Source organism: Macrobrachium nipponense, chromosome 16, assembly GCF_015104395.2.
Source record: "Macrobrachium nipponense isolate FS-2020 chromosome 16, ASM1510439v2, whole genome shotgun sequence".
Taxonomy (NCBI): Eukaryota; Metazoa; Arthropoda; class Malacostraca; order Decapoda; family Palaemonidae; genus Macrobrachium; species Macrobrachium nipponense.
In genome coordinates this window covers 1618048-1634220 of record NC_087209.1, presented here as the reverse complement: position 1 = coordinate 1634220, position 16173 = coordinate 1618048, and the positions used below count along the sequence as shown (strand labels likewise).

Genomic DNA, 16173 nt, shown 5'->3' with positions numbered 1-16173 from the left:
GAGAGGAAAACACAGTCAGATATTTAGAAATAGGTTAAATCTAGAATGAAACGAGGGTAACTGGAAAGTAGGTTCTTATATCAGATTATGAGGTCAAGTGTGCCGGACAATAATAGTACTAACATTACAACTAGTCTTACGTTCAGCTAATTCAAGGGCAAGTGGATCTGGTTGGTCAGTGCTTGAATGGGTGATCACCACGAAATAAGCCGTTCTTGATCGAAATGAAGTTCCGGTTTGGTTAGATAGACCGAGTTGAATTGGGTGACCCTTGAGTTCCCAACCTCGTTTAACACCACCAGCGGAAGGCCTACACCAACAATCGCTGCGCTTAACAAAGTCTGCCCAAAAGGGTTTTCATGAAAGATGCATAATATCCACGCCTCCAAGGAGATAAGAATCTTACTTTAATTGTAGAAATGTTTAACTGGACTTTGCTTTGGCTACGAGGGTAGTGTTGAAAGGCATAACAATCTAGCTGAAATAAGAGAAAACTGAGGCTAAACCGCATGCGACCAAGACCTTTATTTATGAAACAAGCCTTTTTTTTTTTTAAAGATAATGATTGAAATATAAAACATGACGATAACTACAAAGAAAAAATGGTTCTATGATCAGCTATCTGTATAGCACCTACTCTCCTAGACTCCTAGTTGATGTCAAACTTTCAACAAAAAAGACATCTTAATTCAAATACTGTCAACCTCATTGTGACGGGGGTTGGGGTGGGTTGGAGGTTGGGGGTCCGTTTTATCATGAAGTATGACTCATCCTGCAATTCCTGATGCATTTTACCAACTTCTACTATGGAAAGTGGACTTCGTGAAGGGGGAAATCCAGCCGATCAGCTGCTGGACAGTGACATCATAGTACTAGCATTACGCAATTGGTGTTGTGGGCGGAGCCACCGCCTCCCGGCGAACCTATATAGAGAGAGTCTGCACCCTCCGCGGGCCAGTGTCTTGTTGACAGTCGTGAACTTAATGCTTACGTTAGATTTCCCCCGACACGTTCTTTAAAGCTGCCTACGTACCTGTACTTCGTATTTTTTATATGGTGTCTACTTTGTTGATGTCTTTTTAAACTTCGTTTTACGAGTACCTTCGTATATCCTCGGTGAGGTGAGTTGTCGACTCTTTATAGCAGTGATCAAAGTGGAAATAAGACAATAGGCCTAGGCTAAAGTTGTTTGTGTTTTGACAATGAAGCCATTGTCCTAAAGGATAGATAAAAACCTTTATGAATAAAACTCGTAATTCTGTGAATTTCTGAGAAAAGATAGGTGTCAGTTTTTAATTCGCGAAGAGCAATAGTTTTTATTTTATATTCCCTGCAGTAGGCAAACCAATCTATTTTCCTCGGTAAATAATTAGGGAAATTCTAGTTCCGAACTCATTAGATATATATGTGTTACCCCTAAATTCTGGTAAATAGCTTCTAATTATCAGACCTATCCGTATTGAACTGTTAAAGTTACAAAATAGAGTTGTAAATTTATTTAATAGATATCTGTTGAACACGATTTTCCCAGGACTAGGTCTAAGCTATTAGGGTAAAGAGCATAAGTGATTTACGAAAATGTTCTGCCAGAGAAATTAATTGATAAAAGGGCAGGAATTAATGGCATTTGAAACTGCTTGTCACATGTTTATTGGGAACAGCCACAACGTATTATATTTTATATATTGGGCCACAACGTATTATATTTTATATTTTGCTTCGACTCGCGAATAGAAAATTTGAAATAAAAGGAAAATGCCCCTCGTGTTAACTTTCTCGCGTGTTTAAAACATGTAGGCTATTTATGTTTTCGTGAAACATTTTGTAGACCTTTCTTGAAGATGCCTGAATGTCAGTGATAGACTTGAGAAAGACATGCATTTAAGTAGGACAAAATCGCAAAAAAATTATTTTGCATCGTAGGAAAAAGTTTCCTTAAACATCGTCGCTACCTTGTGTAGGTGAGAGTTGGATAGTGAATATGTCGTTTGAGAAAAAAAAAAAAAAAGTTCATTGCAATGTTTCAAGCCACCAAGAGATAATGTCACCAGGGACGGTATGACATTTAAGATGGTATCTCAAAGGATTAGGTATAAGTAGGCCATCTTTTAAGCTTTAATAATTTTAGGGGATGTATATATATATATATATATATATATATATATATATATATATATATATATTTTTTTTTTTTTTTTTAATGTATTACATATGTACTATAATATGTATGTGGATGTATTTTTCTGTGTGAGCAGGCTGTAACTGGTATTATCCATTAATTTATTAATCTCTGGTGGCTAGCCTTTGCCTCCACTAATGAACTTATGTTTTGAGGCGTGCGGTCACCTATCCAAATTTTGACCTGAATGAACGGTGCATATAGTGAACGTCTCACTGCCTTTCTTGGGCATTGTGCCGGATTGGTCTTGTACTCTTTAAAAAAAAAAAAAATTAAAAAAAATAACCGTTGAATATAAAATCATGCTTGTCTGAGAATTGCAAAATTAGCAACGATTAACTTAACCAAAGTGTTTCTTCAAGATTTCAGTATATATTTTACAGGAGACGCAAGTTAGATTTTGTTTCATTAATATTGTTAAGATGATTTAGATTCAATTAGTCTCTATATCATGTTTAGTCATTTACAGTGGTATTCTCGTAAATTCATACATTTAAAGAGACTGGGAATGATTCCCTACTGTCTCGGTATCCTTTGTCGGTAGAGCTAGGATCATCGCTATCTTATCACCGGAAACCATCCCTCTCCCTCACTCTCTTGCAAGAAGCCTCATGGAAATGTGGTTGCAACTTTGTGAATTTTATGTTCTAAGGAAGTTGTCATTTTTCTTTTCATTTTTACTCAACAAGTTTGCCAACATTTTTATGAAAATTCTTTAAACCTTATCTCTCCCATACCAACTTATCTATGTAAAATTGTCACAATCCTTTAATTTAACCCTCTCTCTCTCTCTCTCTCTCTCTCTCTCTCTCTCTCTCTCTCTCGTATACTATAATATCTATGTAAGCATTTATATATTTGAGCAAATATGTTTATATACATATATTTAAATATTTAATGTGAAATTTATTTTAAATTTAATTTTTCCTATTTTAATTTATTTCGATCTCAATAACATAGATGATGTGACGCCAGTTTTAGTAGACACAATCCGTCAATCTCTCTCATCTTCATCTTCTTTGGTTTTCTTTACCAACAAAGACCTGACAGCACATCAATTATCTAGATCACTCTGGCACGAACATAATACAGAGATCTTCTAGAAAAGGCAGCAGGAAATATCTTCATTTTCTTTGTCCCTTTTGTCGGTCTTTTCTCCCCCTTTGTCCGGGGCAGCACGGCAACCCTCATACTCTATGCGGCATCCCATCCATAAAACAAAACTTCGAAAAGGTCAAGAACGAGTCGTTTCTTCTGGAAGTTCCGATCTTAGCTGGATTTCGTCCGACGCACGAGCGAAAAGATGTTCTTTTATCTCTCAGCCTCTCGCTACCTAACTTGTTCCATAACTGTAGCCATTGTACTCTGGTTACTCTAGTTTGAAGGTTGAAGCAGGATTCGTTCCATTTACAAACGGTGCCAAACTTATTCCAATGAAAAATATGATGTAAAAAAATTATGTGAGCGCCTCAGTGGCGTGATCGGTATGGTCTTGGCCTGCCACCTCGGTGGCCATGAGTTCGATTCTCGGGCGTTCCTCTCAGAGGTTTAGAGATGTGCATTTCTGGTGATAGAAGTTCATTACTCTCGACGTGGTTCGAAAGTCACCTAAAGCCGTTGGTTCCGTTGCTGAATAACCACTGGTTCCATGCAACGTAAAAACACCATACATACATACTTTTAAAAAATGAAGCTATTTGTTGACTAGACCCAATGAAATTAGGCTACGTTCAAAGAGACAAACTCGTGATTAATTTACATATATTTTAATGGTTATTGTGATAATTCTCTAATCTTGAAAATGGGTATTTAATACGTTGTTCGGGCCATTAAGGAGGCATATCCCCACCTAGAGTTCATTACATTCAAACACAAGAGTATTGGCAATGCCTCGAGGTTATGTAGCTGTATTGTCCACAGTCAAATGGAGAGAGTGGTCTCGCCTCCTGAGTGAAATTAATGAAAGAATTCCAGAATTTTTTTCTTAGAGAGCAATGGGATAAAGTAACTTTGTTTGCCATCGCATTTTAGAGGGTGAGAAACTCAAATACCAAAGCAAAACCGTAAACTGTCTTTGCGTTTTATATTACGTATCAAGAACTCGAAGACAAGGGAACGTAAGTTTCCCGTTTTTGTCCTGTTACACCAAAAAAAAAAAGGGGGGGGGGGCGGCTTTAGGAACAAATTCGGACTTATAAGTATCAACTACATGCCGTTAAAATCGAATTCAAGATGGTGCAAGGTTCCAGAAGAAGGAAAGAAAAAATCCTCCAGTCTCATCGCCGCGAGTCCAGAAGCCCAGAGCGGTTGACATTGAAGGTTGAACAAAAGCGTTCCGTTTTCGACCTTATCGACAAAGTCATCCTTATGATTGCTCCCGAAGGTTGGCCTGACCTTCGTAGCCCCGCTTAATAGCTTCGTCTGTCTTCGCTTCGCGGTGATGCTAATGGGAGTAATGATGGCAATTGCCATAATGATGATTATGCGGATATCGCTAATCATAGGCCTAATGTCGAATGCTGGCAATAAAGGGTTATAATAGAACTGAAAATCGCTGTTCTTGGCGATGGATATAATAACAATAATAATAGGAATAGCGATTTAGCGAGGAAGCTTAACAAATAGGCCTAACTTGCTCTTACAACAACGACGGTGTCATGTACTATAAAGGTAGCCAAGATACTAAGGACATGCGTACGTGCTGATGCTACATATTCCGTCATTGTTATTCGTGACTTCGACGTTTGTTAATTGTCTTAGAGATAAAGAGATCATTAAGGGGAGCTCAAGATGCACTTGCACGTGGGAACGCGTCACGGGCACACCTGTTTCTTAAGAAGACCATCTAGTATTCTTGCTCTTTAGTCTTGCAACGGTTCTCAAACGCCTTTGAGTTTTCTCCGTGATGCACTTGCGATACGTCTTTGTACTTTATTTTCGCTTTGGTGTGGACATGCGGCAAAAGTTACACTAAAATAAAAGATGGTAGGCCCGTGGCGAGAGAAGCTGGCCATGTGGGAATTACCGTAGACTTGTCCCGACTTTTAGATATGTCGTATTAGCAACGGACTTTATGTGCTGAAACATATATGTATATATATATATATATTATATATATATATATATATATATATATATATATATATATGCATATAGTTTATGTATAAATGTGTATAGTACATATATATATATATATATATATATAATATAGATATATATATTATATATAATATATATATATATATATAGTTGTATGCTGATGTTTTTTTCTGATAGTTTTCATATTCGTTAATGCATCTCCTTAACTTACTCTGAAATTGTCAGTGTGTGTTAATGCTCTCTCTCTCTCTCTCTCCTCTCCTCTATCTTTCTCTAAAATTCCTCTCTCTCTCTACTCTCACAAAATCCCGTTGTCAGCTGCATTTTAAGATTTTTCGTACAATACTAGAGTATTAAATTATATTTGTCTGTACATTACGTAGGAAAACTCTAATGCATGTGATAGTCCGTAGTCACTGCTAATGTATTCAGCCTTTGGGGAAAATGAAGCCACGATATGTGCTAATTGCACGATGGTTCGGCGATAGATTACAGCCAGATGATTCAGTCTGATTCTGCATTCTATAATTTGATCATTTTCCACGGTTTCGATCCTGGGCGAAGAGGGATCGATTCGCACCCTTGCTACTCCGGAAACCCTATACTGATGTTAAGCTCGAATTATGAACCTGATGGTCACTCGACTGCCGGGTGGTCAGAAGGGCTCGAACCATTCGGAGATATCCTCGAACGCCACACCATCACGTGATCGTCGGCTGAACCTGGAATGAAACTTATTCTCGAGACTGTCATTTTCTGAAGATCGAATTCTCGAGATGATGACTCTGAGTCACCATTTAGTTGATTAGAAAAAAGATAACATATTGACATCTGTCATTTTCCTCCTTTTTCAAAGTTCATGGTAACGGTTTCTATTAGTCTCTAAGTCATGGCGTAAACCGATTAAAAAGGACTCAATAGCTGGCCTTAGGCCGTTGTCAAGTTGATCGAGACAACCGTGCGATGACGGGCTTTTATTGAAAGCAGGTTTCAACTTCCCCGGGGTTATGGGAAATTCCTAATGCTCTTAAGGCTCTTCATACCTACTTTTCTCCTCCACTTCTTTAAGAGTGGCATAGCTCGTCACTATTCTTTTTTGTCTGTTCTTGCTTAGGGCTTAGAACGTTATATCCAGCGGGGTAGAATTCTCTGTTGAGAACAGCAAATAGAAAAGCGTTTACGTTTTTATTTTGTCGTAGAAAAGTAGAGTATCATTATCGTAAAGCAGGTTTTATCTCTCTCTCTCTCTCTCTCTCTCTCTCTCTCTCTCTCTCTCTCTCTCTCTCTCTCTCATGCTGAAGTGCATTAATTACATCCTGAAGCATATTTCAAAAGTCATTCTCTCTCTGATAATGCGTCCCCTGTTAACCAAAAATATATCACGATATGTTTCATATTTGAAAAGATCCATCCAGTCTCTCTCTCTCTCTCTCTCTCTCTCTCTCTCTCTCTCTCTCTCTCTCTCTCTCTCTCTCTCGCTTCACACACAGACGCTCAGCTCTATTAATCCAATATAAGCTGGCCCATTCATCGCCTGTCTTGAACACCAGATGCCTCTAATCGCATCTGAGGGGATCTTTATTATAATCACACGCGCTTGCATTAAACGAATAAGATTATTATGCACAATTTGGCACCAGCATCTAATCTCTGGATGTCTCTGAGGGGTAAATGTACATTTCCTGTCACGACTGCGCTCTAGATAGAAGTAAAATGATTAGACCGGTTTTAGGAGACCAGATTACAGCTCCTGCGAAACATCTGGTGGGGAAGTTGTGGGTCTGTGTTTCATTCTGATTTAGTCTTCGTTCCTTTCAGCTATACTTAATGTTGTTATTCATGTATCTTGCGGGTATATAAGGCTTTGTTTTGGGTAAACAAATGCGCGTGACAATTTTGTGGTGGTGTTTTCACCTCGCTTAGCAAGGACAGTAGAGATCGTAGATAGATAGTGGCTATTCATTCGCTGATTTAGGCTACCTGTAATTGTGATCCATTTAAGGTGTTTATATACTTCCCGTTTTATTTCTTTTAATTCTTCAGTCGTGTGCTAAGTAAAAGCATTTGGGATCCCCAAATTGCGCGAGAAAAAAAAAAAACTTCGAGAAAAGATTGACCCAAACCCTGAAGTTGTTGTTTTTTTTTTTTTTTTTTTTTTTGTAATGGGAAGGGAAGCTCGTAATCGAACGAAACATTTATATGAAGACTCTGAGGGAACACACAAAGTATTTTGAAACGGGCTTCAAGTATCGTCTGATGCACCGAAACCACAATAGCCTTTGGAAAAACCTCAACGAGAAATGATTCGAGCGAACGGAACAATACATAATCAGTGTGAAAGAATAAGCGAATCGTGTTGAAGCCGATTGCGAGTTTTTGTTGGGCTGAACACTGTATCAGTCTCCCGAAAGATTCTACTAAACATTTTGAGACAGGTGGCACGATTCGGGACCGAACGAAACTCGTGAACACAGAGGTGAATGGACGGCTGTCCAACACCCCTTGATTAAGCCGCGCAGTCATATTTTAGGAAGGCGGACCCGTGCATGCATTGTCACACACAGACCGCTGAGCCCTCAGGCCTTCTTTGGATGTTAGTTTTGCTAAACACATTCATGTTCTTTGGTTCCGAGTTCGTTCGACATTCAAGAAGGTCTGGTAAAACTGTAAAGCTTTTGTAAAGTAATAAAGCTGTAACAATTTTTCAGTCTAATAGTAGTCGTGCCAGAAAAAAGGATGTTTTCAAAAATCTATTCTGTTGGAATATTGCTGTTATTCCTCAGTGAAATGGAGCTTGATATGTAAAAGTAACTGGAATACGGTTTACCATAAGCAAAGTATTTTAGTAGACGTACGAGAAAAGGTTTGGTTAACTTGAAGCCTTTATCCTTCCACATGACGAAGCCTGTTATTATGGTAGGTTGTCTGGGTGGAAGGTTAATTCAGAGTTAGGAAAAGCTGGGTCAAACCCAACGGTCTTAATGACCTGACCTTAGTGGAGTTTAAGAAGGGGTAATGCATAATGAAACACTGCGAAAAGGAACGGACCTTTATTCCATCTACTACACAACTATCTTGCTGCTTTCTTTCTTCACGTTCCTCATCTGAGGGGAAGTTCTATCACTTATAGCCGTGCTACTTTTGAGAAGTTATGCTTTCATTTCCTTTTATTGCTTTTATTGCAACTCTGGGTATTCCAAAGTATCTAGTCTCTTGTTCTTCCGATCAATGCCTAGTCGAACTAAAATCAACTAAACCAGATGTAGAAGCGGCTGGAATCCCAACGGTATGTTAAGGCCTGTCCACACTAGGAATCTTTGTTTGCAAACAATGTTTCCTAGTGTGGACAGGCCTTCTTTAGTCGTGGTTTTTTAAAGTAGATGCTTACTCTGTATTTTCGTAAGCGTACTGATAAAGACTGAGGAATATGGCAATCAGGGTTTGGAATTGAATAGCTTAATAGTGTTAGTCTAGTTAGGATAAAAGATGAGTTCAATTCCCGACACGTGCCCAGCTATTTGCGAGTGATATCAGAAGGTCGTATCTTACCCTTGGGCCACACCCAAATTAATGGCCCCGTCGCAGTAACAGTTACACGCGATAAAAAGAAGGAATGAATGAAAAGTCCTTCTCATTATCTGTATGTCTCCATTACGGGATTAGATCATTATGCTAAGAGTAAAGGGAATTAGGAATGGTGCTATTAGGAAGGTCAGTTGTAATTAAGTTTGCGTACTACGTGTTCAGGTCTAGGAATGAAGGGATCTTGGGTAACTTAAGAAAGAAGGGTTCTTATAAGAAATATATTAATTCCGAAGTAGAGAGAATTAGATATTAAAGGACAGTTGTAGCTTAATGCATTTATATGAATCTCGGTAATGTGATGAAATTCATGTCACTACAAGTACTGAAGACCTCAGAGTTTGAGAATGAGTTCTGAATGAGAATTACAACATTGCCCTTAAATGAAAGGTTCAGTAAGCGAGTCCTCAGAAGTCGTGTACATGGATGTTTAGTGAATAGAATCTATGACGCGAGTTAACTTTGTGATACTTATGAAGTAAACAGAACCAAGGCTACAAACTATATCATCAATTCCACTTAAAAATAGATTCATGAACTTCCTTTCACATACTGGTCTGTCACTGCAGGAATGAAGTCCCCACCCTTTTCCTTTTCCTTTCCTGAAGTTCTTTGGACCACTGCTCTGCAAAGAGCATTCAGTTGGCCGTCCTGTTACTTGTTGCACTCCAAGCAATGCTTTTACTTTGCCTCCGTTCCCCCTCTCCCTTTCTTCAGTCTTGTTGTTGTCTAAACTCTCTGACTGTTACATCTTAGTGCAACTTTGGGGTTTTCTCTCAGTTTCACCTTTAGATCCTTGTACTTTCTCTCAGTTATTTTCTATGCTCTTATCTTTGACTCTAATTTATTATTATTATTATTATTATTATTATTATTATTATTATTGTTATTCAGAAGATGAACCGTATTCATATGGAACAAGCCCACAGAGGCCATTATCTTGAAATTCAAGCTTCCGAAGAATAAGATGTTCATTCGAAAAAAGGAACAGAAACAGGGAAAAAGTTAGGCTATTAGAAAGAAAAAAATGTATTAACATCAGTAAATTAGATACAAAAGTGAGTAAATTCCAAAATGCTGGGATAACTGCTTTAGGTTAATAATGCAAAGCATCTTAGCTCGAACTTTGAAGGATCCACTTGAACAGCATCTTCAGGGAAGATGCTGTTACACAGTCCTCCCACTCCCCCTTTCGACTGTCTTCAGTGCTGAAATTGGGGGAAAGTGGCCCAGTGCTTGCATTTGACAGCCTATAGCCCATTAATCAAACACTGCAAGCATTGACCTGAAAGCTCATTCCGTATCTTCCTCTCCCACAGGCCTTAACCAGCCATGGACATAGACGAGAATTCAGACGACAAGAGACGCACCTTCGCCGTGAACCGCGTCAATACCGAGGAACACCACGCCGATGACGACATCGAGGATGAGCGTCCGGGATCCCCAGGTGAGTGGAAATTCAGATGACCTAGTTCTGCTGGTTTATAGATACTTTCCAGAATGAATTTTGCCTTAACTGAGTGTGATTTAGGTTATTGTAAATCTAGAGTCTTGAGGACTACCATTTGACTAATTATTTTTGGTTATTGGGTGAGAAATGCTTTTAAGATTTCATTGCCTTGAATGAGGATGATATAGGTTTATGTAATATAATAGTGTCCTGAAGGCCGTACGAGTTCACAGAGTATTTATGGTTATTTGGTTTATAAATACTTTTAAAGATGTGATCGCCTTGGATTAAGTCAGGTTTTAGTCATATAATATACTTGTAGTCGTGAAAGCTGTAAGAGTTCACGGGCTAATTTTGGTTATTGGTTAATAAATACATTCAAAATTGTATTGGTCATTTTATGATATAGTCTTGAATACGGTGCGAGTTCACGGAGCATTTTTTGGTTATTGGTTTATAAATACGTTCAAAATATGATCGTCTTGAATGAGGATAATACGGGTTTTTGTAATTTTATAATACAGTCTTGAAGACTATTCGAGTTCTCTAACATTGTAAGTTAGGCCATTACTGACATTATTAGGAAGTGTTTTTTTTTTATGACCAGTGTCATAAGTAAAAGTATACAACATCTATTTTGATCGTATTCGTGCAAACGCTAATTAGCCCGTCCCTCATAACTGATCATAGACACGCTAACTTAAATTTAGGAGTATTTCACTTCAGTCACGGACTTCCAACATATTACGTTAGGCTATGTTTTATTTACATTCGGGAGTGTTTAATTTACTGCCCTGTCATGCACTGTTCCGTGTCAGTTTAGTTGATATCGTGTCTATATCGCCTTGCTCTCAAGGAGGTCTCCAGGTTCCTAGGCGAGGTGAGTTTTTTTTTAAATCCCCCGAATAGGTTAGTTTGATGTGAACACCATTTAAAGTCACGCTAGTGTTTCTACTCTGGAAGTTAGTCAACCAAATCACTAAGAACACTTTGAAATTTCGTAAAAAAAAAAATAAATAAATAAATAAAAATAAAAAAACTTAAAATCACTGTACAAAGATACGAGCAAGAGCCCGTGCTGGCACAGTAGGAGTATTCACGAGTTCCTTTAGTATATGTGTTTTTCCAATCGTTACGAATAGATATCAAAGTATGACTTGATTTGAGGGGTAGGAAGTTGTTTGGTAAGCACTGGTTCTATTTTGTCCCCAAAAATATTAAGCACCCTTATTTAGTTTTTAACCTTATCCCTGTGCAGAGGTAATAGGTATTAACGAAGGCGTAGAACTTTTGCCTTGTTTTTTTTTTGTAAAGTTAAATAAACTAGTAATTTAAAACTGTAGAATTCTGGATGTAATTGCACACGGAAAATCACAGTATTGATAGGAACTCAATCCAGATGTTTTGAAAGGTATCTGTTGCACAGATTGTGTCACACTTGTATGCTACCGATTTTCAGTGTTATTGTTATCAGAAATTTCACTCTCATCCAGTGTCAAGTCTGTGTTTATCCATGTTTTCATTTCTGTGTTTTATTAATAAAAAATAGAATGTTGTAATATCAGGCTCTGAATATACTGATAGACCTTAGCTTCCCTAACTCCCATGAGAGTCCTTTTCTAGAGTCCCATCAACATTCCCGTTTCTCCTGCAGACGAAAGATGCGGCACCCCCAACCAGATGTCGCCCTTGCACTCCGACACTCCCACCCACCCCAGCCTGTCGTACTCCACCTTCAGGTCCCTCCGTCAGATGACTCGAGAGGCCCTCCCGCGCCTGGACCACTACAGGAACCTGGCCAGTATCGTCAGGAGCCCCGGGAACATAGGGCAGAGGCCTACCCTCGACGACCTCCATCAGCCTCCTCTGGATAAGGTATGATATTGATGATTGGTCCTGTTTCGTGTGATGGGAATAATTTGGATGTCCTGTCTATTTGCATTTCCTTGTGTTTGCCTGTTCCTTCTGTGCTAAGGTACTTCTTCTCATCTTTTTCGTGTTTCTTAGTATGTATTTATTCTACTTAGTGCCTGTTGAGGATTTTCTTTTTCTATGGTTATTTCATTTCGATAGTCTGGAATTCCTGAATCCTTTTTTTATTTTATATTATATTATATTATATATTTATATATATATATAGATCTATATATATCTATATAGATAATATATATATACATATATTTTTATATATAGATATTATGTAATGTGTATGTACGCATGTATGCATATGTGGATATACGTCTGTGTATAATGCACGTATGTATTTTTCCTCCAAACTCTATTCTTCCTTGAAGGGTGCAAAACCACTTTTCCTTGGAAAGGTGTAAAAGCCAGAAAGGTAGACAGACCCTCCCGTTCTCTCAGCAAGTCCTCTTGAAGATGTGAGTGCTTGCAAACACGAGCCAAGCTCTCTCGCTGAATTTACTGTAATTAAGGCAGTGTTTCAGCCTCATAAAACCCCCATTGATATTCCTGATACGAAAAAAAATAGGCACTCGAGAATATGTAATTCATAATAGACACACTAAACACAGCTCCTCCTCATCCTCCACCAAAGAATTCGCAGGGGGAACTACCTATTGTTCCGTAGGATCGATAACCCTCCCGGCCTGAATAAATAATTCCCTAGAAGGCCAAAGGACTCTTGCCGCAAGTCCTGTGGGATCTGGCGTGGCCACGGAGATGGTGGCCCAGGTCTGGACTCGGCTGTGAGGCAGACAGGATTTTCTTTTCTTTTTTCTTTCTAGTCCTACTTTTGTCTACCTGCCATTTTTTTTTATGTATCTGTTCATTTTTCGTAAATCAGCATCCGTCATTGATTGTCCTTAATGTGCTAACGATCACGAGTAGTTAGGAATGATGACGTAAATCCACATTTGAAAAAGCCATAGTAAGTTCATTCAATTATCGTTTAAAAGGTAGCTTTTATGATTTTAGTTTGTAATCTCTCATTCTTAGAATTTTCGTTCTGTTATATTTTCTTACCCAACCATTTTTATGATTTTCGTTTCTATGGTATTTTTTTTGTAAAGCTAGATAATACAGTAACTATACTCTATACGGTATCATGAATATAAAGGCGACTTTTCAATTCCCTTTTTCGTTTGTTGATGCTCTCCACGAATTTGTTGTCCTGGTGTTCAAATCCAGGTCTGAGAAACCACCCGAAAAGGCTGATCTGGAAAACCGGTTGCATGAAAGGGGAAGGAAGAGGCGATAAAAGATAGAAGAGGAAATAAGGGAAAAAAGATAAAAATATAAAAGGAAAAAATGTCATAGTGATTCAGAATTGACGTTCCCCGGAACTCCACGTATTACACTGAGAGGTTAAAGAGGAAATGAGGGATAAGAAGAAAAATAAGGAAATTAAAAAAATACAAAATAATAAAAAAAAAACGAATAAATGTTACAGTGACTCACAACTGATGTTCCCCGGAACGCCAGGAATTACACTGAAGTGATATTTATAGAATCGTGCAAAGCCAGGCCGAAATACCTCGAGGGGGAGACCTATTTTTGGACCTTGGCCCGTCTTCTCCTCTTGGAGGTTTAGTGTAAATTGAGTTTTTTTTTTTTTTTTTTTTTTTTCTTCAAAAAGCGGTCAAGGGAATTCTGGCCCCCAGGACTGATTGAGCTTCCAGAGGTTTTCGTGTCTTTTCATTTATTGCAAGGAAATTCTCTATTTTTAGAAAGATTCTCTCATATACTTGTAGGTTTCTCTGGAATACAAAAATAGAGTTCTTTGACTTTGTATGAAACGTATTTTAATGATTTTGAGACTTTATGGCATTAGATTTATCATTTTCGAATAACGTCATTGTTATACTGTAGCTGTTTTAATCCTTTTAATTTTTTAATTTATTTTTTCTAGTAAATTTCTTGTATAGCTTCATATGCCGTATTGACCAAGCAACCCGGGCTGTTACTCGATAATTATTTTAATTTCCTCACGTATTCACTGACTAGCAATGAAGATTAAGATTATTGGGTCGCTCAGTGTAAAAATGAGTCCTCAGAATAAGTATCCTGACTATATAAAGACGTACAGACGTTCTTAGATCTTCAAAGCTCAGTGCACCGAGTTCCCATGGGCGTGTCATCCTTTGAGGCGTGAGTGTCTGTCACATATTTTTTTTCCCCCTCTTTCATCTCGATCTCAGTCATGCGGTTGGCAACTCCATGCTCAGATGGAGGGATGCATTTTCTTCGCTTCTTCCTGGATCTTTGCTTTCTTTGCTCTTCCGTCTTGAGTAAGCCGTGACTGTCTTGCTTTAGTTGTTTGTATTAAAACATTCTTTTCATGCCTATTATAAAGTGCGACAGGACACACACACACACACACACACACACACACACACACACACACACACACACACACTCTCTCTCTCTCTCTCTCTCTCTCTCTCTCTCTCTCTCTCTCTCTCTCTCTCTGCTCATTTCCTGTAAATTGACGAGGCGCCGAAGAAAAAATACTAGTCGTCACCTCTCTCTCTCTCTCTCTCTCTCTCTCTCTCTCTCTCTCTCTCTCTCTCTCTCTCTCTCTCTCCAAATAAGGAAGGCCACTAAATGTGTGCCAATCAGGAAAGTGTGCCAAACCCATTAAAATACTGTCGTGATATTCTTGTAGAATGGAATAATTGATAGCAGCCATTTCCATAATGCATAGTTTGAAAAATGTTCTTAAGCACGAGAACATTTAAAAGGACTCGAACGAGAGCATGAGACCATAAAGAGCAACTGGAATTCGCTACTATTAGCGCGAAAGCTTTTCTTTTTAAAAGCAGAATAGAATGCGAACACTGAGGTAAACAAAAGAGAACTGCTGTGCCGTGTTCTCGGAATGAACACGTGTGGAGAGTCCCACCAGAACACCCCCTCCCCCGCCCCCTGAACGATCGATCGTCCCGCATTTGGTTTGATCGCTACCTAGGTCTTCCCTGGGAGCTGGAAGACCTCGTTCTCTCAGTGTGTGTTTTTTCCTTACCAAATTTTATCTTTTTTTCCGCTTTTTTAGGTTTATTTTGGCTTAATTTTCAATTTTAGGGTGTTTTTTTTTTTGGTCTAATTTTTGTTTTTCTTAGTCTCCCACTGCTTTTTTATTTTATTATTTTTTTAAATAAAATAATCACTAATTTCCCCACCAAATTTTCATCTTTTTTGCCTTTTTAGTTTTTTGGCAATTTTTTAAAAATATTTTTACCCTCCCACTGCTTTTTATTTTTTATTTTTTTATATAAAGTAATCACTAATTCTGTTGTTTTCTGTTAATTCCCTACCAAATTTCATCTTTATCCCATTTAAGTCTTTTTGGGCTCTTTTATTTTTTCAAATTTTTAGTCTCCCGCTACTTTTTTTTAATGAAATAATCACCAATTCTGTAGTTTTCCGTCTTTCCCCCACCAAATTTGATCTTTTTCCCTTTTAAGGGCTTTTTTGCCATTTTTTTTTTATTTTTAGTCACCCACCACTTATTTTTTTTTAGATAATCACTAATTCTGTTGCCTTCTGTTCTTCCCCTACCAAATTTGATCTTTTTTTCCCTTTTTAGGATTTTTTGCCATTTTTTAAGTTTTTAGTCTCCCACTGCCTTTTTTTTTTTTTTTTTTTTTTTTGTAAAATCACGAATTCTGTTGCTTTCTGTTTTTCCCCTCCCAAAAATGTTCTTTTTTCCCTTTTAAGTTTATTTGATTACTTTTTTTTCCCCTTTTCATTGCGTGTTTTTACCTCGCCATATTTCATATTATTATGTTGACTATTTCAGAATAATCGCTTATTGTTTTCCCATCCCATACTTTTTTTTCCGTTTTAGGTTTTCTGCTATTTTTTTTTTTTTTTTTTTTTTTTTTTTTTTAATCTTAAGTTC

The 16173-nt window shown here is 37.9% G+C and overlaps 1 protein-coding gene across 1 annotated transcript in view; it reads left to right on the top strand.

Moving 5' to 3' along the window:
* Positions 1 to 946: 946 nt before the first annotated feature.
* LOC135195508 (bumetanide-sensitive sodium-(potassium)-chloride cotransporter-like) overlaps positions 947 to 16173 on the top strand; it is a 49896-nt gene continuing 34669 nt past the window's right edge. The window contains 3 exon segments of the mRNA XM_064221737.1: positions 947 to 1121; positions 10180 to 10307; positions 11965 to 12185. Of these exon segments, the coding sequence (XP_064077807.1) occupies positions 10193 to 10307; positions 11965 to 12185 (336 nt within the window). The 5' untranslated portion in view covers positions 947 to 1121; positions 10180 to 10192.